The sequence below is a fragment of the Balearica regulorum genome, chromosome 5, assembly GCF_011004875.1.
Source record: "Balearica regulorum gibbericeps isolate bBalReg1 chromosome 5, bBalReg1.pri, whole genome shotgun sequence".
NCBI classification, from domain to species: domain Eukaryota; kingdom Metazoa; phylum Chordata; class Aves; order Gruiformes; family Gruidae; genus Balearica; species Balearica regulorum.
In genome coordinates this window covers 24,829,374-24,856,362 of record NC_046188.1, presented here as the reverse complement: position 1 = coordinate 24,856,362, position 26,989 = coordinate 24,829,374, and the positions used below count along the sequence as shown (strand labels likewise).

The 26,989-nt window shown below is 39.7% G+C and overlaps 1 protein-coding gene across 1 annotated transcript in view; it reads right to left on the bottom strand.

The window, feature by feature from the left end:
- Nucleotides 1–26,989, bottom strand: part of SPTLC2 (serine palmitoyltransferase long chain base subunit 2) — a 77,765-nt gene that overhangs the window by 3,355 nt on the left and 47,421 nt on the right. Inside the window, exons 10-11 of the mRNA XM_075753766.1 lie at nt 5,165–5,300; nt 2,377–2,506 (exon numbers count right to left, since the gene is read on the bottom strand). Coding sequence (XP_075609881.1) covers nt 2,377–2,506; nt 5,165–5,300 — 266 coding nt within the window. The remainder of the gene's footprint in view (nt 1–2,376; nt 2,507–5,164; nt 5,301–26,989) is intronic.

The following is a 26,989-nucleotide window of genomic DNA, read 5'->3' as shown; positions in this document are numbered from 1 at the left end:
TAGAAATGAGTCTGTAGAGTTAAATGCACAAAACTTGAAACATTTTCTGGAAAGCAGAAAGACTTGTAAGTGAATTGACAGGAAGAAAGCTTTTTAAAACAGAGTAATAAAAGTTACAGATTGGTTTTGGAAGAGCAAGTATAGTACTTATATAGACCCTGCAAAAGCAGCTTGTTATGGTAAAGACTCCAGCTAGTCACTAAGAGAGGAGATGAAGAATCTAACCAACAGCAAGATTGCATGATTGCTGAGGTACTGCCAGCATGTCAAGTTTGCATGGTTTCAGTTGTAGCTCAGTTTGCAGTAATATGATTTCAGAGCCTTTAGTTTTCTTTCTTTTCTTCCTCCCACCTTCTTCCCATTAATCCCACCATGCCCACCTAGCCAGAAGTTCCTGCTCCCTCATTTGTGTCAACGCACTCAGCTCTATTACCATGCTCTCAGCCATGTCTGTGATACTATTCATTTCATAGGGGGGAAAGGAAGGGAAGGAACAAGCCTTCTCCAAACATACTGTTAAGAATTTTTAATTTGGAACAGAAACAACTGAATTGCCTACAGGAAAGAGATGGTGAGGGACTGTTTATCAGGGAGTGTAGTGACAGGACAAGGGGTAATAGGTTTAAGCTGAAGGAGGGTTGATTTAGATTAGATGTTAGAAATAAATTCTTCACTGTTAGAGTGGTGAGGCACTGGAACAGGTTGCCCAGAGAGGCTGTGGAGGCCCCATCCCTGGAAGTGTTCAAGGCCAGGTTGGGTGGGGCTTTGGGCAATGTGGTCTAGTGAAGGTGTCCCTGCCCACAGCAGGGGGGTTGGAACTACATGATCTTTGAGGTCCCTTCCAACCCAAACCATTCTATGATTCTATGAATTGGGATAATTACGGGAAGAGTAGCAGGACAAGTAGCTGGGAAGGAAGTCCTTAAGCAGTCTGCTGTTGGAGTGTCAGGGCAGAATCTCTCAAGTCTTACAAGGCAGAAACAACTCAGAAGCAGCAAGTACAGCACCAAAGATACATGGCAGGTTATTTAACTGATACAGAATGACACTAAATATACATTACCAAACTGCACACACCACTGTCTTACTATATTTCCTAACAAAACTAAAAAAAAAAAAAAAAAAAAAAAGAGCCATTTTCAGCTGTTAATTTGAAAGTTCTGTGGCAGTAATGTGTGAAAACTTTGAATCTTTTTTAGGTTTTTTTTTTGACAAGACATTAGTAAATATCTGTTTCTATGTCCCATTTACTGTTCATGTCTGGACACTGGGCATGATTTCCCCTTCATAACTCCATGATGACTTCTCCCAATCACCTTCTTGTCCACAAAACGTTTGAAAATGGTTTCAAGGATGTTTTTCCCCACCACCTTCCCCAGGATGAAGATGAGGCTTAGGTGAGGCTAAAAAAAAAAACAAACCATCAACCAGCCTCCCTCTTCAGGACCATATCCTATGGGATTCTTTCAAGTAGGTCTCTGAACAGGACAGAGTCTACTCTCTTGAAGTCCAGGGTTGTGACTCAACCTAGCTTAGGTTCTGAGTCACAAAATGGCAAAGTGGGGAAAAAAAAATACAATGAAGAACTTTGACAGAGCCTAAGACATGTACACATCCATCAAAGAAGATATTCAGGAGACTCAAAAATGAGTGTAATTACCACACCAAAACATAGTAAGGATAGTCAGGCTTAGTCATACAATCCCCTTTCAACAATATTAGTCAGAGAGTAACTTCCATCCTTAATTTCTAAGGCAGCACCTCCTAACTCTGATGCAGGCCTCCTTTGAGGGGACCTCCATTCCCACTGGAACATGGTTAGTGCAGGCAGGAGCAAGTAAGGCACTGTACGTGGCACAGACTCAGTTAGTACAGGATCATTTAAGATACAGTGCCCTGAAGCTATAAACAAGAACTGGAATAGTAACCTTTGGAATAAAAATTCTCACTAGTAATCATGTGCTGAGGTTTACACTTGCTTTTGAGAAGAATATAGATTGGAGGTTCTCAGGCTTTTTTTTCTTACCTTCTGCATCTAGGATCAGAAGCAGCAGAATTTTTTCCTTTTAAATGATTCAGTGGAAGGTAGGTCCTCTTAAGAGGGGAAAAAGCATTTTCTCAAAGGAATGAGACTGTCTCTCTTGCATCATTTAAAAGAGAAAAAGAAAGCCCCTGAGATTTACTGTAGGCAGCCATTCTGCATTGTTGAAGCAAGGAAAGAGATGGGAGTCATTGCTAGCTCTACTACACAAGGCTTTGAACACTAGGTTCAACTAATTTGTGTACCAAATATTGAACCAGTCTACAAAACATAGACGATTGTTATATCTGTTTATAGAAGGCAGGAGCAAAAGGAAGACAAGATGAGACACTTACTGTATCAAGCATCTCTTTGGTATGAGCTGCAGACAAACAGAATCTGGCTCTGGACTCGATGATGGGGGTGGCAGGGAAGCCCACAACCACAACACCAATGTTCCGCTTCAGCATCTCACGCCCAAACGCACTGCCAGAAAGAACATCAAAGATCATCAGAATGGTACCAGTGGAGGCCAAGCAGCAGCAAGAAGGTCTCTGTATGCTAACCCATACAGGCCTTTGTTGAAGCAAGTCTGTAAGACCACAATTTGGAGCTTCCAGTGCTTTCTTTTAAAGGCAGAATGCCTGTTCACAAAAGCTTTTTTTAACCTCAATCCCAAGGCGGTCCTCCTTAAAAGGTTTCACTGTATTAAGTTCCAACAAAGCTGAAAGATTCTATGTGGTAGAGGCTAGCCTTTTAGCAAGCTGCTTCTAAATGGATTTGTAACCTAAGCTTGGAAATCTTTCTGACAGGAAACATGTATTTTGGCTCAGAAGGTGGACTATCCAAGGAATCCCCCCATGCTGCAATCCCCCAAAGCAGATGCTTCTGCAGTTTCAAGATGGTTTGTTCTTCACCAATTTAAAGTATATTATGATGTCACAGATGTACCACTTTTTTAAGTGCCTACCATGGGAACTGTTGAATTGCCACAGTAAACTGAGATCATCTAATCTGATACCAAATATTTCTAAGGAAGGTGCAAAAACCTCATATAACTGTCAGAGCATCTTCAACAAAACAAATTATTAAGGGGATTAAGGAAATTAGCAGCTGCCACTTATGTGATAAGAGGTCCAAAGATCTAGATCCTTTCCATAATGGCAGTGCAATTGCGAGTGTTTCTACAAGCCACAGGAAATGGTTAATCCTTTTTGAACTGACCTTGTCTTAAGTAGCAGCAATGAACTTAAGAGGCTTATAAGGACATATAAAAATAACACCCTTCTACTAAGTTTTTAAGTTTTCTGCCTTACACTTCCGCTACAACTATCTTCCTTATAAATAGGTGCAACCTGATACATTTCATTTTGTATCCATTTAGTACTCTCAAACTATTTTAAAAACAGACTACAAGAGACAAAGAAAGGATGAAGTAGGCCGGATGCAGAACCTAAGGGCCAACTCTCATCAGAGCTCTGTGTTCTTGCTCATATTTAAGTAAGTTACTGGCCCAGTTGCTCAGCTAATAAACATTTCCAGGGGAAAGATTGTACTGACTGGTAGAGCAGCTAGGCAGCAGAAACAGCATGGCTCTGTGTGCTGGATGACGCACACTGCAGACTCTACAGCACCCATAAAGGCTACAGGCTTTTTACATTTGGTTTTACTGAGAAGGGTGGAGGAAGACTGTATCTAGCTTCATGCTGAGTGCTAGAAGATGTTTGTTCCCTCACAGAACCACAGTGTTTAGACAGACTGAAGCCTAACTGAGCTAGAAGAGCACTAGAGATGTTTGGTATGGCTTAAAATGAAGCTATGCTTTCCAAATTTGAAAGTGTTTGTTGAGCACTGCATTATATACGGACACTGAGAAGAAGCTATCAAAGCCAAGTTGTCCTTGAAATCAAGCTCTTATGTTGCAAAACTTTTTAATATATACATTATATCCTGTTGCAGAATTTTCACCTTAATTATCCACACAGTAGCCCACAAATCTATAAGCATTTATAAAGCTATATGTGAGATTTCTATTAGTATTTACAATAACAACACTTCAGCTATTAAAACCAGACTTCTTAAAAAACTTGGGATTCATCAAATACAGGTTGTTGTGTCCCATCATGTCCCACACTTCCTGCTTTTCCTTTTTTTTTAATTTTCAGAGTTCATCTGTGGAAATGTTGGCTGCTTCTGATCCGGAAGCTGGTTGAAGGATTCCTCCAGTGACTCTTAGTGTTAATTTCCATTCAATTTCAGCTTCTCTTTAGCACATATATACAGTTTACATATAAATAAAATGAAAAAACAAAACAAAATCAAAAAAACCCCAAATTTTGAAACATGGCATGTAGTGGTAAAATTGCTTCCCTGATGGGCTTTCTTGCTGCTCCAAGCTACAAGCCTTGATTTTCTCAAGATCACTTATAGGAAGTTTCCATGTTTTATAAGACTCAGTAATGACAACAGACTCGTAGAATGGCTTGAGTTGGAAGGGACCTTAAAGATCACCTAGTTCTGATCCCCCTGCCATGGGCAGGGACACCCTCCGCTAGACCACGTTGCCCAAAGCCCCATCCAACCTGGCCTTGAACACTTCCAGGGAGGGGACATCCACAGCTTCTCTGGGCAACCTGTTCTAGTGACTTGCAACCCTCACAGTGAAGAATGTCTCCCTAATATCTAATCTAAATCTACCTTCCTTCAGCTTAAGGCCAGTACCCCTCTTCCTATCACTCCATGCCTTTGTGAACAGTCCCTCTCCAGCTTTCTTGTAGGCCCCTTTCAGGTACTAGAGGGCTGCAATAAGGTGTCCCCAGAGCCTTCTTTTCTCCAGGCTAAACAAGCCCAACTCTCTCAGCCTGTCCTCATAGGAGAGGTGCTCCAGCCCTCTGATCACCTTTGTGGCCCTCCTCTAAACTTGCTCCATCAGATCCATGTCTTTCTTGTACTGGGGACCCCAGAGCTAGATGCAGTACTCCAGGTGGGGTCTCACAAGAGTAGAGCAGAGGGGCAGAATCACCTCCCAATGATCAAAAAAGCAAAAATCAAACCAGTCTTTTCTTACATTTAGAAAAGTCTTAATATTCTTGCACCATCCTAGCTTTAAAGAAGATGGATGAGAAGTTACCCTACTAAACCTACCCAATTTTTGCTGGCATGTACAGCATTAGAGGCACAACAGGGGAATCTTCATTTCCATAGATGATAAAGCCCATCTCTTTCAGTCGTCTCCTGAAATATCTTGTGTTCTCTGCTAGCTGCTGCACACGCGCTTTCCCTAGAAAAGAAATTAAGATAAGACCATGAACACAATAGTCGTAAGTCACATGCTAACTGCAACACCTCTAGCTAAAGTACAAATTAAATGCAAACTAGAATTTGCAGTTTCTTCTCCCTCATGTAATCAAGATTAATCGTTCATTTTCGAACAAGGCTGTAGCTGAACGGACTAAGACAGGCACAACCATCAAGTCCAAGAACTCCCTAGTTTTTCCATATCAGGTTTTTAATCAAGAGGTACCTGATAAAATGAGGCAGTTACCTGCTTTTAAATGAGATTAAAAATTTGTTAAAAATTCACTGGTAACTCCATCTTGAAGAAGAGTTTGCTTACACTTTGAACAATTAACGGAAACCTATTGAATCATCTGGGGCTGTTCACTGTGTTTTACCCTAGTTGTCTATTAATGGAAATTACTACTTTCCTCCTTAGATCTGCTTGCTGAACTGATCATGTGGCTGCTCTTTAGCCTTTTTCAGTTAAAATAAGCTGGGTTTAAATTAAACCGATTACTTCTGATAATTCAGCTCACTTTGCATAAGCAGCTGCAGCCAATTTATCATGTATCCAGGCAATTCTCTATGGATTTGTTTTTTTTTACACACATGTCAAAATTAGTACAGAGGACGTTTGACAGTTAGTATAATTTAAATATTCCAGCTATTTAGATAAGCATAGGACAACTTGTTTATCAGTTAAATTCTAGCCTAGCATAGTGTACTACGTTTCTGTATTGCCCAGAAAAAGATCCACATCATGTCACCTAAGCAGATGATAATGCATTTCTGATCAACTAATACTCTGATGTGCTTAAGAGATTAAGCACTATGCCACTGATGAGACTATAATAAGTAACATTTATAATTACTTGTCTCTGGTCCACAGAGTATGTTTCTGGATAATTGATTATCCAAACACCGCCTTCACCAGATGGGAGATTCATATACTGAAGTATTAAATCTACAGCAGTGTGGATCTATGCCACACAGTGAAATCAGCTGCTAGATATTAATTGTCTTCCTTTAAAGTTGCAGATAACATAAGGTGATTAACCAAAAGGAACTCTGGGTCTCAAAGAAACATCCAACACCCACATAGCTGTGCTCCAGGCCAGAACAAATGTAATTTTAAGAACCTATACAGTTCTTGTAGCCAAGAGTATCAGACATTCCACCCACAACCATGCAATCAAAGGCAAAATCCCATCAAAGGCAAAGCATGAGAGAAAAGGACGAAACCTGTTAAGTTTGCAAAACTTGGCCTATCATTAGTGGGTAGGAGCTGGTATTTTTAACAGCATTCACTGCCATTTAAGACATCTCTTCTCCTCCATTAACAGCATTATTTCTTAATCTTTTCTCCCTCAGAGTTTCTGCAGAAGCTTAATTCTTCTTCCCCCAAAAGCAGTAAGATTTCAGTAAAACACAAAGGCATCTTGTGCTTATGAAACTAATTTTTAATTGGCTCATATCAGATCAGATCCTCTCGTGGAGACCCAGCTTTCTCTTACGTTTTCAGACCAATTATATGGCTATTTTAAATACCCCAGACTGCAAAGTGAAGTTGAAACAAATAAAAACACCAAGAAAATAGAAAGAAACAGGCATACTGCAAGATAGCACAGATAGTGGACCAGAAGCCACTACCTCTATTTCTAACACTGAGACAATCAATAAAAACACAAGTGTCCAGAGCAATCCACAGGCAGAAAAAAGCTACTATGGGACCTTCCGAGAAAGCTGCATCCATGGGTCTCCTATACGGAAATACACAACTTCTGACAACATTTAAGTCAGTGATGTACAACCCCACCGAAATACACATAAGATTTCACCACTATGAAAGTAGTAAGGTAACATACGCAGCTAGATACAACTGCTGAGATCAGACCCCCTTGCACAACCAGGAACGCAGCTTCTCCCATACATACATTCCCTCCATGCTCCCATAAAGCACGGAGTTTACAGTGCTTCAAGCAGAATGAACTTCAGCACCTTTATGGTTTTCCCCTCTACACATTCACACCCTTTTCCAAGTTGCTGGGAGCCTTCCAGGCTAAAGATTAAAGAGTAACCTTAATTTGTAGTTGGCAACCGCTTCACAGTCTTCCTTAAACTCTTTCCCATAAAAGGAGTTTATGATTCTAGATTTGTCCTTATAGATTGAAGAGTGCTTTGAGATGTAAACAAGTTTGTTGCGCAAGTCTTTCAGTTCTCTACAGAGACATAATCATGTACTACAGCAACAGACAGATTTGGAAGACACTTGCCTTCTTCAGGTTTGTGGGTCTCAAAAGCCTGTCAGCTTTTACTTCACTCCAGAACCACCAGTCAATGTAATGAAATTATTACCTCTCTAAAAACTTGTCACCATGGCTACAACAATATTATCAAGAACTTGAAGACATATTCAGTGGTGTCTTCCCACTACCCACCGCGTGTCATTACCATCTTCAGAAGAGAACTGTAGTTGTGGTGAAGCAAAGCACCAAGAATTGAACAAGAACTAGGCGCAAGTTCCTTGTCCTCCGCTTTCCTTTCTCCCTGCATCCTGTGCAACTACTCTCCTCTGCACTTCAACATATTTAGTCTCCTATTCCACAATAAAATCCTGCACTTGAAGAGTGATGCCACATGCTAATTGAATAGGGTTTGCAATATCACGCAACGAGCATACACCCAGTGTTCATCTCTGTTAACATCTGCTGGTTCATCCCCGCTGGTACACGCTGGCGTAGCAGGCTGTTAACTGCTACTACAGTTTTACCATGTTTTCTGGAACTACAAAAACAAACCAAGCAGTGTCTGGAGAGAGCAGTGACAAGGTACCACTGCTAATCCCAATTGTACCCAAACAGTGCTTGAGCATTCAGACAGGACCTCAAAATCCCTTCCCAGCCCAAATATCTTCTGAAGCTCAGATCTCTGTCCACATCTGCTCAACTCTAGGCCTAGAAAGACTGCCAGGACTGCAGCAATCCTCCAGCAGCTGGCTTTCTTGGCAGTATGCAGCTTCATTTCTAAGACCACGCAAAAAAGGCTGGCTCAGACACCACCCTGCCAATTGTTCTCACATAGGAGTTGTGCAACGATTCTGGTAACATCCTTTCATCTAGTAAACTGGAATGTGATGACCTTCAGGGAGGGAAGGGGAAAGAAAGGGAGGATTACTGGAACTGAGTTCTTCAAAAGGCTAGAAAACTAGAACCCCTTATCAGAGCAACTGATCTGAAGTCCCTTATGGGTCATGTAAATGGCTTAAACTAGCTACTGACAGACCTACAGTGGAATTAGAGGATTAACTAATAACTTCTCCTTTGCTTTTATATCCTTTTGAAAGTTTACTGCAGTCATAACAAGATTGCTTTTGCAATTTAGTAAAACACTTCCTTGCTTGTAGCAGCCAGGGCATCATTTAGTCTAAAGCCCACATGTACCCCCTAAAGAACATGCTGGCATTACTCATTTTCACACCACCATTTGTTTTACTGTACACCTTAAGTGCAGATTACGTGGTACAGAGTTGCAGCCCTCCCACCCCACCCCAGGTGCTAATAACCAAGTGTGAACTCCCAGAGGAGCAGCAGCTTTGCTAAGGAAGTCACTCAGAGCTCTCTCAAACCTTTGCTCTAAGGCATTGCCCATAACATCATGGTTGCTCTCTAGTGTAAGTGGCAAAGAATGAACTTCAGCACCTTCAGATCTATGCTTTTGCATTTATAAACCCTAAGCAACTTAACTCCAGACTTAACAGACAAGTCAGGCTCTGCAGTTTCTGCAGCAGAAGGTTTCAGTACCACCAGCTGAACCAATACAGTAAGTAACGGCTGATTGACTACAGTATTTTTTACCATTGTTCCAACACTTAGCACATACCTTCCAACATGAACAGCAAACTTTTGCCCACTTCTAAACAAGCTTCAAAAATGATGTTTCTAGATTTGTGCTGCGGGAGAGTATTTATCTTTTCTGACGTTTTACCATATGGTATATCAAGTCTTACAAATATGTAAGGCAAGCAATATTCTTCAAAAAATGCAGCTAGCACCTCCCTGAAAAAAAGAAATATATTCCAACACCCTACAGAAAGCACTCTATTATGAATCTAAAGGCACACGAGATACATATTCCCCACAACGCTAGTGGAAAGTAAATTAGTATCTCTGCCAGGACAGATTCTCACAGGATTAAAAAAAAAAGATACTTCATCACTTGTGAAGGCCTCTGCTTTAGAGGTCATATTGCTCACAAAGACAGAAGTTATAGTGAAAACATTATCTAGGAGATATTTAAGCAAATTTCTTCTTGAAGCAGAAATTAAATTGATACTTACCATCGTTATCTGCAGGATAAAAAGGGGGCTGCATATTCTACCACACCAAATCTAAACTCCTCTTGCAACGGGTTTATCAATGAGGCAGATAAACAGAGAAATTCACCTGTATTTAGCCTTGCTGTTCTTTACATCATAGAAGTTCATGCTTAAACTAACAGTGCAAATACGGCAAGGATCCTTAGACAATCCTTATTTGCAAAAGGCAGTTTAATACACAGCAATTACTCAGAAATTAAAAACTTTTGCAAGGCTAGGACAAACCTAGTCTTTGGAAAAAAAAAAAAAGAAAAAGAATAGAAAAAACACACACTTCTTCAAGCTGAGATCTGCGTAACTTCTGTATTCTGTGTCAAAAAAATCTTCTCTTCAAACAACAAAGCAGCCCTGCAATTTGTGGAAGTTACTCTGCTACAAAGATCTAATATTTGTAATGTTCCTGTCATCTATTAAGGCTGATGAATAAGCTATCATAGATGGTATTGGACTCAAAAGAAAATTTACTTCAACCAGGATGTATTTGTTTTTCCCTCCTCTTGTGATCTCTAGGCAGTAATTGGAGAGCAATCACAAATCTGTCCTTCTAAACAATGCAGCACTTCATCAGCAAGGCTTCTTGAGAAGTAAAAGGCATGTTGCATTGTACACAGACTACCGACTGACGCTGAACTCCAGAGGGGCAAACCAACTTCAGATGGGCAAAAAAAACCACAAGCAGGATTTTATCTGCTTGTCACACTACAGATCACTGTCACCTGGATCTAAATCAAATATACTTGATGCAATGCAAAGGAAGCTATATGTTTACAATTTCTTAATTAAAGTCTTATAAAGACTTCAAAGCAACATAGTAGGACACATCCTTAAAAATGGTTCCTGAGCAGTGAAACTGTTAACTGTATGCACATGCTACGATACAGCTCTTGTTGGTGAACAAATACCAGTTCACATTAGATAGCTATGATGAAGTTACTACAGATTCTTTCATTAACTAATCTTGTAGCCATTTGACATATTAGAGTTTTAATCTTGCAGTCCTGATTTAACCTTTTTTTTGTTGTTGTTGCCAACATGGACAATGAGGGTAAACTGACCAATTTCATGCCTTTATCTTACATACCAGTTGAAGACTAACATCTTTAGGTTTAATGATTAAATGAAAAATTTAGAATAAAAGAAAACTCTTGATATAAATAGACTACTATTTAGTACATGCAGAATCATTCCTTTTGTGATACATATTTATTGCCCCAATTACTCAGTCTCTCAATAACATGCTGTAACATAATGGAACATCCTCAGCTCCAGTTTTCATTATGCGATCAACAAAAGTATATACTAGCAGACATTTGTAAGAATTCTGTGAGAACTTGTGAAGAGGTACTCTGATAGTAGCACACTGCCTCTGATAAGACTTAGTATCTATCTAACAAGAAGTAGGTTTTGTTAAGAAGATTGGCTAGAGCATATTAAAGACATCTTTTAAATCACTGCAAGAAGATTAAGGCAAGTTAATCTTAATATCAGATCCATACAGCACCTTTGAGATGAAAACACTCCATTAATTTCTTTGCACAAGAGTTACTTTTAGTCTCTAATGTAATTGTTTCGCATTGTTTTTCAAGCTTTGTCCCATCTCACAAACTCTTTGCCAGTGTAGAGGTCTTGGAGGTGAGAAGCATTGTATCACCTACTGACAGATGTGCCATCCTTAATTTGTGGCAGAATAATTTCTCTTGGTATAGTTTGTTTCAGTCAAGGAAGGGATTTATCCAACAACAAGTTTACCCTGACAAATACCACAGCTTTACTGATGTTAGCATGACCTCAGTAGGTATACTTTGCTAGAAGGACTATCAATTTTGCAGGACTGCTTACCTGGGCAAGTTTCTTGTCCTCTGCTCTCCTGACTCTCCAGCCACAATCTAGGGAATCTAATAAAACTTTTCCCTCCCTTGTACAAATGCTTTCCCAAGACTAAACAAGTTGGGTTTTTTCGTCTTTCGTAGAATAAAAAATAAAAATCAAGCTAACTAAAGGAAATTACTGCGTCAACTAAGTGCTTGTGCAGATTATAGTAGCTCTGTGTGCATGTATATATACGTGCACAGGTATATGTGAAAGGACATCAAAGCAGATCAGATCTCAACCTACTTTTTCAGGAAACAATGCTGAAAGGCATTTTATAACCTGAGCAGTAATGTTTACTGACTGTTGCTAGTTACTTAAGTAACAATTGAGCCTCCATATTCCTGCGTGGAATAAAAAGAGCTTGTGGAAAGGGTATGTTCTGTAGCAACCACCATCGTTCCCAAAGGACATGACCAACCTACAAACCAATTTTATGGAAATCCTTGACGATGCAAGCTTACATATATGTCTGGTAAACATCTCAGTAATTAAAAGCCAACCATCACTGAAAACAGAAAAAAAGAGAAAAAAATCACAATCCATTATAAAGGCACAGGGAACAAAGTGATGTCATCGTGTCCTGCTCACCAAACAGAAGATAAAGTGGCTAAATACATCCTACGTGGAAAGAATTTGGACCATTCTGCAACATTTGATGGTTGCTTTTCTGAGAGCACCAGCATCAATGACAGTGAAGATAAAGCATTATTTCCTTAGTATAGACAGAGCTTTTTCTCCATATACCTTGCTATCAATGTGCCAAACAGAAGAAAATAAGTGATAATTTCCACTTCAAAAAGCCTGTATTTTTGGACATTTTTAAGTGTTTAAAAAACTGATGATTGAAAACCTTGGTTACATATATCATTCTCTAGAAGTTTGTTTCTTCAAGTCAGAGTGATGCTGTAATATATTCAAGCTTGTAAATTTTTCCACATTAAAACCCCCTTGTTGTGCTAAGGCTTATACTTCCATTCTGTTTATTATTCCTACATTCTGTCTTTTGGTTGGCTGTTTCAGTGGAAGACATAATTCAGCATACTCTGTTTTGGAAACAAGCATTTTTTCAAATCTCAACAGGGAATTCAGTTATTCTTCTGCTGATTTAACAGATTCTCTGCTAAGCTCTCAGAAAGCTAAGTTGCCTCCCGAGGGCTTATGAAGATCTTTTGCAATGTTAACATAATAAGTCAAATTGTTTTCCGGACACTATACTTGTAAATACCTCATAATTAAAAAAACACAACAGCTGGTTTCTTTTTTGAGAAGTCATAAAAGCACTACTACTCTTTTACTGCCACAAACATGCTTTTCATAAAAGATATAGAAAATTCCCTCTTTAAGGCTTTTCCTAAAAAAACACTAAGTCAAGCATGACTTCTAACAATACTTGCACAATGAAAAAAAAAACCAAACCAAAATGTTTTTTAGATTTGCCAAGTTGCAGAAAAGACAAGCACGACTTCAGATTATCTGACTGGAAGCAAGGGTCAGATTCAAAACAAAGTAGTACCTGTTTAAGGGCTATAGTAAATAAACTGAAAACTAGTCAGCAGAGTGAGATTTTGAACTAAAAAGCATTGGAACACTGAACAAAATTCCAGTTCAACATTGGTTAAATGCCAACACTTTAACCTTTTAAGGAAAGGTTGCACTAAGAGAGACAGGGAGAGCATGATGGTGTTACAAATGCAGTAACAGATGTTTAAGAACCTGGGATGGTAATATCTGACAGAGATGATTTTAAGAGTCTTGTAACATCATCTGTCAGAAAGAAAACTCGTAACATGAACTCACATCCCAAAGCAAGAAGGGAGATCAAGATCGATTCATGTGCACAATCCTGCAAAAGGCACCAGTCACCTACACAGTAATGGAAAGGTCACCTCCTACAGCAACCTATTCTTTCCGTCACATATAAAAAAAAAGGTGATTGGACAACAGCTCAAAAACAAGAGGGAAGTTTAAAGCAAAGTTTTCACTGGTTTCTTCTGAAAGATAATACTATAAAAGCTAATAAGGAAAATTTTATGATATGTTAAATACAGAATTTCTTATCTTCACAATACTTTTCCTATCTCATTGCTTAAGTTCCAGGGACAAGGTGGCTCCACTTGCACCAACCTGCTGCTTCTAAGTTTGCACGTGCAAGCACTGCACTGCTGCCAATATTTGCAGTAAGAATTTTACATCCTTCCCTTCAGATGCCATCTGCAGATTTTCATTACAGGTCTTCAGAAAAAGTATTATATACAATTATACAATGTAACCTGAGATTTGCACAGAGACATATTAAATGTATCGGTCAAAAATACTATATTCCCCTAGTTTTACATTATAAACCATCAGCTCACACAGGCGAATGCCAAGAAAACCTCCCAAAATAACAGAAACTTTAAAAAGTAATTAGAATAATTCCTTAACTCAGTGCTATTATATTCTTGTTTAATAGCTCAAATTGTAGTATTTAGCAAACCATTCAGAAGAGAAGCGACTCATTGGGTTTTATCCGCAGCACTGCTGAGGGCATCCAGTTTTAAAACAAGCTTGAAAATGGGAAGAGTCCATTACTGAAGGAGTCTTTAGGCTTTATGTCTAGTCTGGGGTCACCAGAAAGACCGAGCATCTTCCACTAGGGGCCACTGCTGCACAGAGGGAGTCCGCAGCTGCCCTCTGTGGTACCCAAGGGTGGCTGCATACTCCCTCTGTGCAGCAGCAACCTGCTGTCAGGATGCGCTCCTCCTCCCCAAAAAACCCCTACACCACATCACGGTAGACCCATGCTTAATTCATCCAGGAGACGCTAAGGAACCGCTAACTGGACAGCTGAGTCAAGTTATTTATTCTTCTGACACATTTGCGTGCTTCCCGAGTTCACTGCTCCGGAGATAAACTACAAATAACGTGGGAGGAGAAGCTCGGTTTAAGAGCCAGCGCACTTGAAAGCATGAACGAGGAAATCAAAAGACCGCTGAGAGCTCATGTTCGTTGGCCATATGGCAGCAGCATTAGCAACGATTTATTTTAGGAGAAGCAGTGAAGGGCTTGGCTCATGACCATTCTGAGTTAACTCCATGCCTATGGCTTTTTAACAAGACTGTATGCAGGGGATTTGCCTGGATTACATGGGTACTGACTATGGAGCCACTGCAGAGGTGATGGTAAAGGAGCTCAGAGCTTTAAAGGAGAGAGGAAAACAGTTAAATTTTGATTTAAAAAATTGGCAATGGTAAAGCAAAGGAGATTCAGAAACAGAAAAAGGAGAAAGAAAAATTGTGGCTGATATTCTTGGCATTGAAAGGTCTACAACAAACAAAATTTATGCTAATACTAAGTATCTGTCATTGCATTTGCTGTCAAGCTTAAAAGTTCCAGTTCTGAGTTCTGACCAGAAGGCTGGAACACCTCTCCTATGAAGACAGGCGGAGAGAGTTGGGCTTGTTCAGCCTGGAGAAAAGAAGGCTCCACGGAGACCTTATAGTGGCCCTCCAGTACCTGAAAGGGGCCTACAAGAAAGCTGGAGAAGGACTGTTTAGAAGGGCATGGAGTGATAGGACAAGGGGTAATAGATTTAAACTAAAAGAGGGTAGGTTTAGATTAGATATTAGGAAGACATTCTTCCCTGTGAGGGTGTTGAGGCACTGGAACAGGCTGCCCAGAGATGCCCCCTCCCTGGAAGTGTTCAAGGCCAGGTTGGATGGGGCTTTGGGCAACGCGGTCTAGTGGAGGGTGTCCCTGCCCATGGCAGGGAGGTTGGAACTACGTGATCTTTAAGGTCCCTTCCAATTCAAACCATTCTATGAGTCTAAAGGCAGGCCAAAAAACAGCTGGGTGCACATACTGTATACTCATTGAGTTGATATACACTGGTGAGATTGAAGCCTTTGGCATGTTCCAAAGCCCAGAGGAATATTTTTGTATTTGCACTTTATGGTTTTATTTGCAATTACCAGCTGCATTTAGAGAACTCCAGGGCAGCCTGCTCACACCATGAATTTCATCATAAAGAGATGCAGCTCTCACCATGTTTCTTGATGTGACTGGAAAGATATAAAGACATTTATAAAGAACTTTGGTCAAGTGTGTAACCATAGAATACTTTGGGTTGGAAAGGACCTTTAAAGGTCATCTAGTCCAATCCCCTGCAATGAGCAGGGACATCTTCAACTAGATCAGGCTGCTCAGAGCCCCTGAGCAACCAGACCTTGAAGGCTTCCAGGCTGAAGCATCTACCACCTCTCTGGGCAACCCGTTCAGTGTTTTATCACCCTCATCATAAAAAATTTCATCCTTACATCTGGTCTGAATCTCCCTTCTTTTGGTTTAAAACCATTACCCCTTGTCCTATCGCAACAGGCCTGACCAAAATGTTTGTCCCCATCTTTCTTATAAGACCCCTTTAAATATTGGAAGGTTGCAATGGAGGCACTTTCCCACAAGATCTTACTAATTGTTCCAAATAACACACCAGTGAGCACAAGAATCTTAGCTCATGCCAAAGGTTTTCTGTGATATGGTGACATCTGTCCTGGTTTTGGCAGGGATAGAGTTAATTTTCTTACTAGCAGCTGGTACAGTGCTGTGTTTTGGATTGAGGATGAGGATAATGTTGATAACACACTAATGTTTTTAGTTGATGCCAAGCAGTTAAGGACTTTTCAGCTTCTCATAGTGGCCTGCCAACAAGAAGGTGGGGGGTGCTCAAGATGCTGGGAGGGGACACAGACAGGACAGGTGACCAAACCTGGCCAAAGGGGTATTCCATACCATTTGATATCATGCTCTGGATATAACTGAGGGGTTGGCCAGGAAGTAGGGCAGCTCAGGAACTAGCTGAGCATCAGCTTTGCGTGGTGAGAAATGAGAAATTGTGCTGTTCATCAGTCATTCTGTATATTCTTTTATCATCATCATCATCATTATTATCATCTTCCTTTTCTGTCCTATTAAACTGTCTTTATCTCAACCCAAGCATTTGCTTGGTTTGTGTTGGGTTGGTTTGGTTGGGGTTTTTTTTCCCTTTTCTTTTTTTTTCCTTTTTTGATTCTCTCCCCCAGTTCACTGTGGGCAGCGAGGGGAAGAAGGGAGTGAGTGAATGGCTGTGGGGTTGTTTTAGCTGCCGGACGGGTTAAACCACAACACACAAAGATGTTATAAAATGACATGGTAATAAAATCAGCTAAAATGGCCGCTCACCCATGCACAGCCATGACAGTATTATAATTATTTGATTAGTTATCTTTTACCTCAGACGGCAGGCTTCATTATGTGAGCAGAGAGACTTTGAAATAAGATACTTGTGTAAAGGAGACCAGCATGAATAAACATTTTAGGGAGTTAGTAAAAGCAGTATAAAATCCAATTGATTTAAACTGAGACAGTGTTTATCAAACTACAGGAGACAGCTTTTCTACAACAAAATCCCTTTTATAAGATCCTGAAAACTCAAGCTTTAAAGAGATAGAGATTAAATTAGTACAATACTACTGACGCCCCAGTTGCAGAAATAAAAGACAGGTTAATGGACCATTCTGCCTCAAATCTGGCCAACGCTGGCTCCTAAAACCAGCGTAAACCAAACATTTAGCAGTAGCTGCCAATACATAAATGAGTAAATTCCATTATAGATGTTTATAAATGCTGAAACTTAGAAATTATTACTCCTTAGTCATTTAAAGTGAGATTACAAATGTTATCGTTAGACTAGGACTCAGTGCCATTTTTGTACAAACAGCTAACACAAAGCACCAACGGCTAACAGCAGATCTCTGGGAGTAGAAAGGTAACACGCTGGCATACCTCCAGCTATACATTTTTACTGGAGTTACCACGTGGCAGAATCAGTATGCCCGTACATACCAGCCAGGCAATCAGAACTTAAGGGCTGTCTACCACCACCACTTATTTATTTCTGCATATAGTTGAACTAGGTATCTTGGTGGTTAAAACACATCCAAACTACCCTACAGCTCCTGTCCATGGAGGCAGCAGTGGTAAGTATCTAATATGCCAGAGTTCAGTCCAGAGAAAGAGTGGCTGAAAAGGTTTTGTATGGTGAAACTTGCTAAGGTTACAAGAAGGAAAATTACTTCTTAATAACTCAACTCTTAAATTATTTTGTCCACATGTATGTTTAATCTTCCAGGTGCACATACACCATCAGTAATCAACTTTTATACTTTCTGCCTTTGTAGTTGGCACAATCATATAGCAACCTGCATCTTCCCCAGAGTGACCGAAACAGGGCTAATGTTCAGTCTCACATGTGTCCGTCATAGCCTCTCAACTATGGAGTTAGGTAACCTGCTAAGGACTGAGGGAGGTTACTATGCATGAGAATAACACATCAAGTATTCACATTCCTTAAGAAGGGTACATCTACAAATCCACAGTACAGAAGATTCAAAGCACTCCCTGTCATTACAATTAGCCAACAGTGGGTCTAAGTCTTTAAAACATATGTGAACGAAGGCTGCTTTATCAAATGTAGCATCACTACCAGCTACTGTACTAGTGGCAGAGATTTTGATGAAGCTGTGACTTAAACATGAGATGACTAACCTGCAGACATCTGAAAGACATTTTTAGATTAGCTCAGGCTATGTTAGAATATTTTAGCAGACTACTACTAGAGAAGAATGTTCTGTAACCAATCCCAATAGTCCATGGAGGGACTGCAGCCACTGATAAACAGAAGTCTTGGACAAGACTTGATTGCTCTCCATAGCGGGAAGTAGAGTTTCAGTCCCAAAGTACAAAGCTTAAACTAAAAATGCAAGATCATTTTGGGTGAAAGTCAATCATCATCAGGAAGAAAGACACTACTACTAAAAGCTGTCAGTCATTCCTCTGAAGGAAGATTGCCAGAAAAATAATCCTCATAGAAGGGAGGAGAAACTAACTATTGCCCTGATGAGGCATGTAAATATAGTAGGAATGAAAATTTGAACTTGCCTTAGAGAAGAAGCTTTTTTACTAGAGGAAACGCCTTTATTGGACTACTTTGGTGCTTCAGGGCTACAGGGTGGCTGAACGTAGAGAGTGGTATCTTGAAGATGTAACTGGCCAAGGCAGATGCAAAAAACCTATCTAGCCAATAAGTAGATTTGAAACAGTAACCAAACAGCTATTCCAGAAACTGCTGAGCCACGGACATGTAATAGCTTGTACATGGCACAAAACAGCCTACTTGGCAAGATACGAACATCCCCTTGAATCTTGCTTGCTTACCAATTAGCACATTGTTTTGTAAATGTAACAGAGGTGCTCTAGACATGAGCATCATTCAACTCCAGACAGAGGCTCCCAATGTTTTGATGATCATCATCTGAGTTCTGTACAATCACATCTGGGAGTACCTAATATATCTACGGTCTGTCCAAGAAGCGAGACGCCAGAATTATCCTCGCCATCTAGTAGGATGGCTACTGCCATGTTGTATTGACTTGTTAGAGACCATCAGAAGGAATCTCATCAGAGGACAAGTCAGCTTCCCTGACCACAGACTGGAAACATGTACAACCAAACAGACATAAATCAGCTATGAAGCAGCAGGAATTGATATCGTTAACAAGTGTCAATGCAGTGAGGTCATTCTAGGATGCATCTTGCATGGACAATGACTCTGGAAACATCCACTCTGTACCTTTCCCTGTGGTCCAACAGCACTGGAAAAGGCATTTGTGAAATGTAAAAGAAGCTCTACAGGTTTATTATTCTCCATGTAAAAATATAAAATGTCCCAAGATGCTGAAAATAGGGTGTTACTGCTGTGGGAGGTACCACTTTCACTTTTCACAAAATCCTCTAGGTTGGAAGACCTGGCTTGAGATCAGCCATTCCAATCCACCTGCTCAAGCAGGGTCAGCTAGAGCAGGTTGCCCAGAACTGTGTCCAGTTGGGTTTTGACTGTCTCCACAAATGGAGACTCCACAACCTGTATGAGCCACCTGTTCCAATGTTGGATCACCCTGTTTCAGTTTTCAGAAACTCCTTCCCTCATTGATAAATCCTAAAATTATCAAAAAGTTATCACTTACTAGATACAGAAAATAGCTAAATTACCCACATTAATTAATTTCAACCTTGCACTTTCAGTTGCTTCCCACAAGAGAGGATGAAATTTTAACTCTATCAGTTTGAGAGACTAATAATAATGAGCACTTTGCAACTTTTGCTCATTACCATGCTGCACATAATACATATAAAGCATCTAGCCTAAATGGCTTGAAGCTGCTGAGGTATTTTGCCAGCAAAAGGTGAAGGCCCAAGCTGCCAAACCCCAGAATGATATACAGCCATTTCTTATGTACCCTGGCAGCCAAAGAGTGAGTCAAACTTGCCAGGGCACTTTGCTCATTATACATAAAATGCTTGACTGAATTTTAGTTACAACTCGACATGGCTTCAGAGTTATTTTAACCTGTGGCCAATCCCCACATGAATGTCCAAACTGCCTAGCCACAGAAATAACACGCATAGCAAAGCCAGGTTCAAAGTGTTTTCTCTTTACATCTAAATCTAAGATAAATGTTATTCATGCCACACTGTGCAAATATAACTGCAAGGACTCCAGCTCTAAAAATAGAAGTGGTAGGAAAGTAAGAACTGTAATGAGTGGTATTACTGCTACTTCCTGCCCAAGTAAGAAAGACTAAAATGCTTTGCAGAGTTAGTTGATGACACTTCCCTCTGCAGCAATTAGCCTCACAAAAGGTATGAAAAGAACCTGGCAAGAATAAGCTTCATCATAGTGTTCTGGTGATTATTTTTTAAAAGTAAATAAGAACAACAAATTGAGGAAATTTCTAAAGCAAAAGCAGTAATGTGTAGCAAGAGACTTTAGAATTGTGATCCGAAATAAAAGAAAATCTGGAAGCAGAGACCAGCCGACACTCTCAACAAATCAGACACTACAGTAAGTCACATTCAATAGGTTCTACTCACAAGCATTTAAACCTCTCAGAGTGGAGTTATAATTTAGATATTATGAGAACCAAAGCTGCCTCTCCCCTCCAACACCCTTGCGGACATTTTTGTTAAACAAAATCATCATTTGCTCAGATGTGTTTTCTTTGTCAGAGCACAGAACTGAACCTGAATGTATAATATAATCAGGCAGGTTAGAAGAAGTAGTAATATTTTGGCTGGCACAGTAAGAAAAAGAAGTAGTTGCCAGGAGGACCAATTAGCTAGCAAACTACCTAATATTACACTGAACTTTTACTTATAGATGCTAACTGACTACTTGGCAAATTTTCAGAAAAAGAACCTACCTCCCTGAAGCTACAGCAACCAACAAGTTTAAGTACAGCCACTCCTTGAGAATATCTTTTAATAACCTGCATTGTTCTAACTGCTAGGTGAGAACTACAGTAACAATCCCTGGTGGTAAAGTACAATAAATGTGCCAATTACACCCAAAATACTCAAGATTTCTATCACCACTTTTTCAAGCTCTCTCTCAACACATTAGTGGAATTGAACTTGCAGCAAGATTAGCTCCTGAAAAATTCCTGCACTATCTTGTTCTCTGAAATTTTCCTTTAGACGTACATCCAATGAAAATAAAAAGAAGCAAAAAGCTTTGTGACCAATGACAGAAAAGTATGCCATTTCTATAAACAATATATATTTCTTATTTTCTATCAATCTGGACATGAAGCCTTGAAGTCACTCATTGCTACCAAAAAGTGCAGCCTTGCCAAGGCCATGTAATTTATCACAACCAGATGGTGTGTGCTGTCAATAAAGGAGAGGCTGCTACCATTCCAGGGCAGAATAATTACGTTCCCTTTGAACCAAGGACAATGTTTTCAATAAAAACCCCAAAGCTGTTTAATGCAACTTCCAGTCTGACAGACTCCCACTGTGCAGCTCCAGGATTCATTAGACTCACAGAGTGAAGGAGACCATTTGTTAAAAACATAGCACAAGTCTCTCAGATAGGACATTGGTGATACACAATTTTAAAAAAATAAAGAGGCGTTTGAATCTTCTTTAAAGCTTTTTGCCCGAGACTTTCCTTCACAAGTTTTACAGGGAAAGTAGCTGTACTGTACTAAAATACCACCTATGTCCTAGGCTTTTTAAGTAAACCATGGTAGATCTTCACTGCTCTGGTATGCACCTCTGGTATGCACCTGCTCTGGTATGCAATGGCTCTGCGTTTTTGCATGTCAAAAGCAGGAGTAGCAACATTTATTCTAGGATGAAGACTATAGGTAGGGTTCTGAAGCATAACAATTAAAGGTTTGCTAGTAAAGGAAGCTACAGAACGAACTAAAAGCCATCTCTTCCAGACCAAAACACCACTAGGCTGACATTCCTCTGACACATCTGGAAACACATCCCAGTTATACTGGAGTAATTCAGAGAACCGGACCTTGCAGTGTAATTAAAACAGTTACAGTACAACCAAATGGTACCTTCACTTTAAGCAATGCAAGAGATTGGATGAATTTCACTACATACTAAATTTCCCCTAGAGCTTCAAACTCTGCCAAATAAAAAGTAGTAATTATTTGAACACTCAAAGCATTTTCTGAGTCTGCTTCCAAGCCAAATTTTGACTTTCAGCTTCCCCTTCTTTCAACAGTACATATTAATGAAGTGGTTAAGAAACACATCCTCTTTCACAACAGCAGAACATTTTGTTCATCTTGGAAAGCCAGAATAACTATCAAATCTGGGAAATTAAAGGTGAGCTGCAAACCCAAGTGTGACCATTTCCAGGAATTACATGTAACAGAATACAATGGAAACGTTCATGTAGTTTTAGTTCCAGGATGGTAACAAACATTATTAAAAGATGGCTTAGCCAAGTTTACTCTTGATTGACCCTCTAAATAAGATCACATTGGCACATTCTTTTCTTCATGCAGCAGTTGCCTAAAGGATGCTCTACTCAGATTCTATTATATTTTTACACATTGATTACAGCCTTAGAAGAAAAAGATATTTGGGCAAAGCACAGTAGAAGAGGAAAAAACCAAACCACAACAATTAAACAGGACTTAAGATTTTGCACAAATCTCAACTGGCCCACGTTTCTGTTCATCACCTCCAGGAGCTGCAGTCAGTAGCTGATAGCTTACCACCCAGGAGACCACAACTCATAAAAAAAGGGTAAGAGATAAACCACAATATCTCTTGGTCCTCATAAGCAGCACTTATGTCCATGAACAAAAAGCTTCACAGGGAAAGAATAAGTTGTCTCCTCTGTATGAACAAGTAAAGGTGGCCCTTACCTTAGGATATTGGGGTCCATCCCCACCAGAAGTTCATAAACATCACTAGAAAAACTCTGTTGTTCTTTCTTAATGAGTACATGGAGTAGTGATATAACACATGGGAGACAGCAAGCAGCAAACTTCCACAGAGACACAGATCTATTTTTACTAACACTTAAAACTTTTCCCAGAGTTTGAGCATTTCTTGCACCTATATCATAGCCTTCAATGGAGATTTTGTAGGCTTTTCCCAAAGTACACAGACACAGGTGTGCAAGCAACACACGCTTAATCTGCAAAGGTGCACACAAGAGAAAGTTCAATGTCCTTTACAAGGTAGAGGCGTTTGTTTTTCCAACACATGCCAACTAGTATCATCTTGATAATGAACCATTTCTACTGTTCTTGTTTTGTACAATATTGTTCCCTTCCAACTCTGTTGTATTACACACAGAGTATACTACAAAATCATCTTTTTTGAGATTCCTGCCAGCTACAAAACATTAGTGTGCCACTGTTATTAAAGCTACTTTAATGAGAAAGTAGTGAAAATTGAGTACATGTTGCATTGTCAGAAACCAGTCAATCCAATCAACCAGTTAAAGGCAGCTGAAGCAATTTGTCCTTACATGAAGAAAATACATTCAGAACTACCAATATTAACTGATGCACGGTACTTGGAAAAATGAAGCCAAAGAACACAGGCTACACCACAGCACAGATGATCAGCTGCTAATTATGTCAGTAGTTACACCAGGGCAGATACCACTGTGGCATGTTCAAAACCTTCCTCTTGATTCAAGCTCCTTCTCCAGTAAGTGACTGAAGAAGTGATATCAGTGTCTAATTACACCATACCAAATCATGTAATACAACTCTAAGGACAAACACATCTGAACAGTTTTGCTGTAGGTTTTACTATGACTCTTCCTTCTAGTTTGCATTTTAGATTTCCTAATTAATCTGAACTTTCTAAAGCCAGCAACTGAATTAACCTAATTTGTTAATGGAAACACCTTAGTCTCTCTTGCCACACAGATGGATTGGTATCTGCATTAAGATTGTAATTAAATGAAACATGGGGAACAGGGGGGGACACCCACCTACAAAAACAAAGGCACCACAGTCAATTTGCTGAGCTTTGTAAAGTGAATTTCAGTACAGTTCTGCAGAATGCAGATTTTTAAAGGATCCACTGGTATGCAAGATCATGGGTACACTAACTAGCATTTTTAAAAATACCAGGTATTTTCAGCATTGTGATAAAAATACAGCCAACAGCTCATCCTTGGAAATAGTCAATATATTCTTTCAAGTCTCTCTTTTAAAATATTGTTCCACAATAGGAACAACATGCAACTCTTTGGTACATCCAAAATACAGGATCATTTGTAATTTAATATGGAAACATTTCAGCTGTCTTAATACCAGGATAATTCCTATGCAAGTCTGGCATTTGAGACATGCCACATATTTGTCACTGAAGTGTGTGCATTTTTGTGCCCTTATGTGCGGTCCATCAGTTGATGCATTGCCCATAGCAGTAGCCCCCCCACACACACATTCACTCTCAGGTTGCTGAAGAGATTATTGGCCCTCTGAACCTAGAGCTTTTTCATCCAACCATTTCTTGTTCTTAAGGCACCATACCGTCCTCAGGAGTTCACAGCTAAAGGGATCCCAACAGCCTAATCTGGCTCTGAGCAATTCAGCAAAATGCCTGTGTTTACATTTGTCAGCCTCTAAAAGAGATCTTAAGAACCACTGGGTTTGTAGCAGTAACCTTCACAAGGTTTAACACTTGAGCTGCAGTGCTTTTTGCCCTTCTGATTTTAAAAGCTGCCCTTTCCCTCCCTATAGATAACAAAGTGACACACAACAGGGATACAAAACCATTAGCATCTCAGATGCCCTGTGCGATAGAGGAAATTATTTGCTGACCTCAAGTGGTCTTTGAAGTCTGCACAAGCAGTACATAGAGAAGAGGGAAGGATTTATTCAGCAGGTCATACATCCCCTTAGGCCTGCCTCTGCAAGAAGTTCTGCTGGACTCAATTCTTCTCTCAGAACCTGGAAACACCTGGGCTGCCAAAACACTTGTGGTTATAGACAATGTTCAAGGACCGCTGCGAGACAGACTTTGCATATCAGTGTTTTATTTAAGCCTAATGTATAAAAACTGTCATGAGGCAAGCATTGCTTTGCAGAAAGTCTGAATTACTAATCAGTTAGCACTGGGAAAAAACAAACACAACAAAGCCCCAACCCCAAACCAATATAGCTCTTCTATTTAGAAAGCTAACCACAATTCCCATTCACATTTACACAGGCTTTTATCTTATGTAAGACAGCATACAAACTAAAATGAACTGCTTACATTGTTTATTGCCAGCAGCCCCCGATTTTAAAGATACAGAAATTACCAAATAGTAGATCCACATTACATAAATAATCTATGTGAGTAACCATGTAAAAGAGAACCACATCCTCAAACATAATGCCAACAACTTGTAATTTATTCCAAGAACTCAATTTCAAGAGATGGGAAAGTGTAATACAGTCTCTTGCCATTTCTCTGCATACTCAAAATACACCATGTATTTCAGAAACCTGCTTTTTTAAGACTCAGGAAAGTCCTTAAAAGAGACTGCTGGTTGCTGGTACCATCAGGTTTCTTAATGACTACCAGAATTACATTTAGCTGATGATAAGTTTTTAATTTTTTTTCCTAATATTAACTGTAATAGTATACCACATCCAAGCCAGACACTGCAGAAATGAAAACTGTCTCTACTTTAAAGTTTGCACAATGGAGAACAAAAGATCTCCATTTGTGTTCCGTGTGACTCTTCACAGGAAATCCACCTAGACAGAAGTAGGAGGATTTTATGTCTTTGGTGAAGAATGGATTTTGTCCAAGGCAAAAAAACCCCAACAACAAACCAAACCAAACCATTGCCTCCTGTGTCAGAAACACACAAGCCCCTTCACTTAAATTAGAATTCAAGATAATACCTGGTCTAGTAGAGCTGACAAAAAATTATTCATGAACTGTATTTTACCATTAAAAAAAGAGCGAGAAAGTGAGAGCATGCGTCAGTGTATCTAAAAATCAGTAAGACTGACTGAATACAAAATTATTTCATATGCAAAGGATTGCCCAGGAACACCACCTCCATTTCATGGTTGCATTACACTTATCTCCTCTGGTATGTTCCAAGCCCTGAAAAACAACGCTGCAGCGAGAGACTAGGCTCATGAAGAGATCCAGAAGGGCACCCTAACTCACCCCACAGGCCACCACAGTATTTTCCACACAGAACTTTTCCAGAAGCTGAATTTCTACTGAAAGCAACTTAAGTTCTCTCTAGAGTATCATAGCTAAATAGAATAGCTATACAGACAGGACCGAGTAACCGTCCTGTGAGAGAAGTGAGAACAAAAGCACACTACCAGCTCAACTTCGCTCTGACACTGGCTGAAGGATCTGATGAGAACAGTAGTATTGCCTTCAGCAAGTAATTTCCACCCCCTCAGGGGAATCCAGAAAGCATTTTGTGAAATATAATTCACAAGAGCAATACTTTTTTGTGGGTGTTTAGTTTTATGTTTAGCTGTTCACGTTTGTTTATACCTTGTTCACTGTATCTGGTTACACTGCTGTCACACGGCTGAAATTCATCGCATCCTAACAATCATGATTTACAGTCATCCTTATTTTGAAATTGAATGTAAAAAGCTTTGGTTCAGATGAATCAATAATTTTAAAGAATGAGATTAGGGTTATCCCTCCAGAACAAAGTAATTAAGTTTCTGTTACCTGGGTACATGTATTGTCTAACTCTGCATAGTAATTACTGGTTGGATTAGTGGGATCGGTATTAACACTACTTACACCTTAGCTCGTATAAATTGCATATCACAAATGCGTAGTCATGATAATAACTTTCATAATCATTGCAAAGACAGCTGTACATATCCTCTTTGACAGCTATTCTTGTGCCTTGCGGAGAAGAAAGGTAGAAGAAATGTACGCTGGTCAGACTATCCTTCTGAACTAGTTATGATGCCTCCACCATAAAGTAGTCAAAAAACATGAAAAAACTTCATATGGTTTCAATAAAACTTAATTTGCCAAACAATTTTAGAGAAAAGCAAGCCTTTTAAAACTCCTATTTTCTTTTTATTATAACACCTCAGACATTGGAACTT